This window comes from Halyomorpha halys, unplaced genomic scaffold (genome assembly GCF_000696795.3).
Source record: "Halyomorpha halys isolate HHAL.00 unplaced genomic scaffold, Hhal_1.1 Scaffold2835.1, whole genome shotgun sequence".
Taxonomy (NCBI): domain Eukaryota; kingdom Metazoa; phylum Arthropoda; class Insecta; order Hemiptera; family Pentatomidae; genus Halyomorpha; species Halyomorpha halys.
Window position 1 is genome coordinate 4,939 of NW_027114942.1, and position 381 is coordinate 5,319.

The window sequence follows — 381 nt, forward strand, 5'->3', positions numbered from 1 at the left end:
TAAAATGATACATAAAATAAAACATATTAAAAACTCTTTATACACCAAAATATACTATTTACTAAAAAAGAGCATATTACAATATATATATATATGATAAAAGGTTAACATTAAAAAACATTTTATCACTGAAATAATATTGTAGTGTACTAATGCATAAAAGTTTATGTATAATATTTTCATATGAACAATTATTTTAAAGAGTTTGATGGCAACAATAGCAACTCAACTATGGTTAGAAAAACTACAGAAAATAGCTTTTAATAAAATAGTTTCTATGGATATAAGTTGGTTTGACAGAAATGGAAACTCTCCTAATGAATGCCTTGAGGTACTGACCAATAGCCCACAGCTCATCGAATCAGTAAGTATAACTGTAAA

At 24.9% G+C, this 381-nt stretch overlaps 1 protein-coding gene across 1 annotated transcript in view; it reads left to right on the forward strand.

Moving 5' to 3' along the window:
* LOC106688464 (phosphatidylcholine translocator ABCB4) overlaps positions 1-381 on the forward strand; it is a gene marked incomplete at its 3' end in the record, with an annotated part of 13,047 nt that overhangs the window by 2,670 nt on the left and 9,996 nt on the right. Inside the window, exon 4 of the mRNA XM_067052026.1 lies at positions 203-364. Coding sequence (XP_066908127.1) covers positions 203-364 — 162 coding nt within the window. The remainder of the gene's footprint in view (positions 1-202; positions 365-381) is intronic.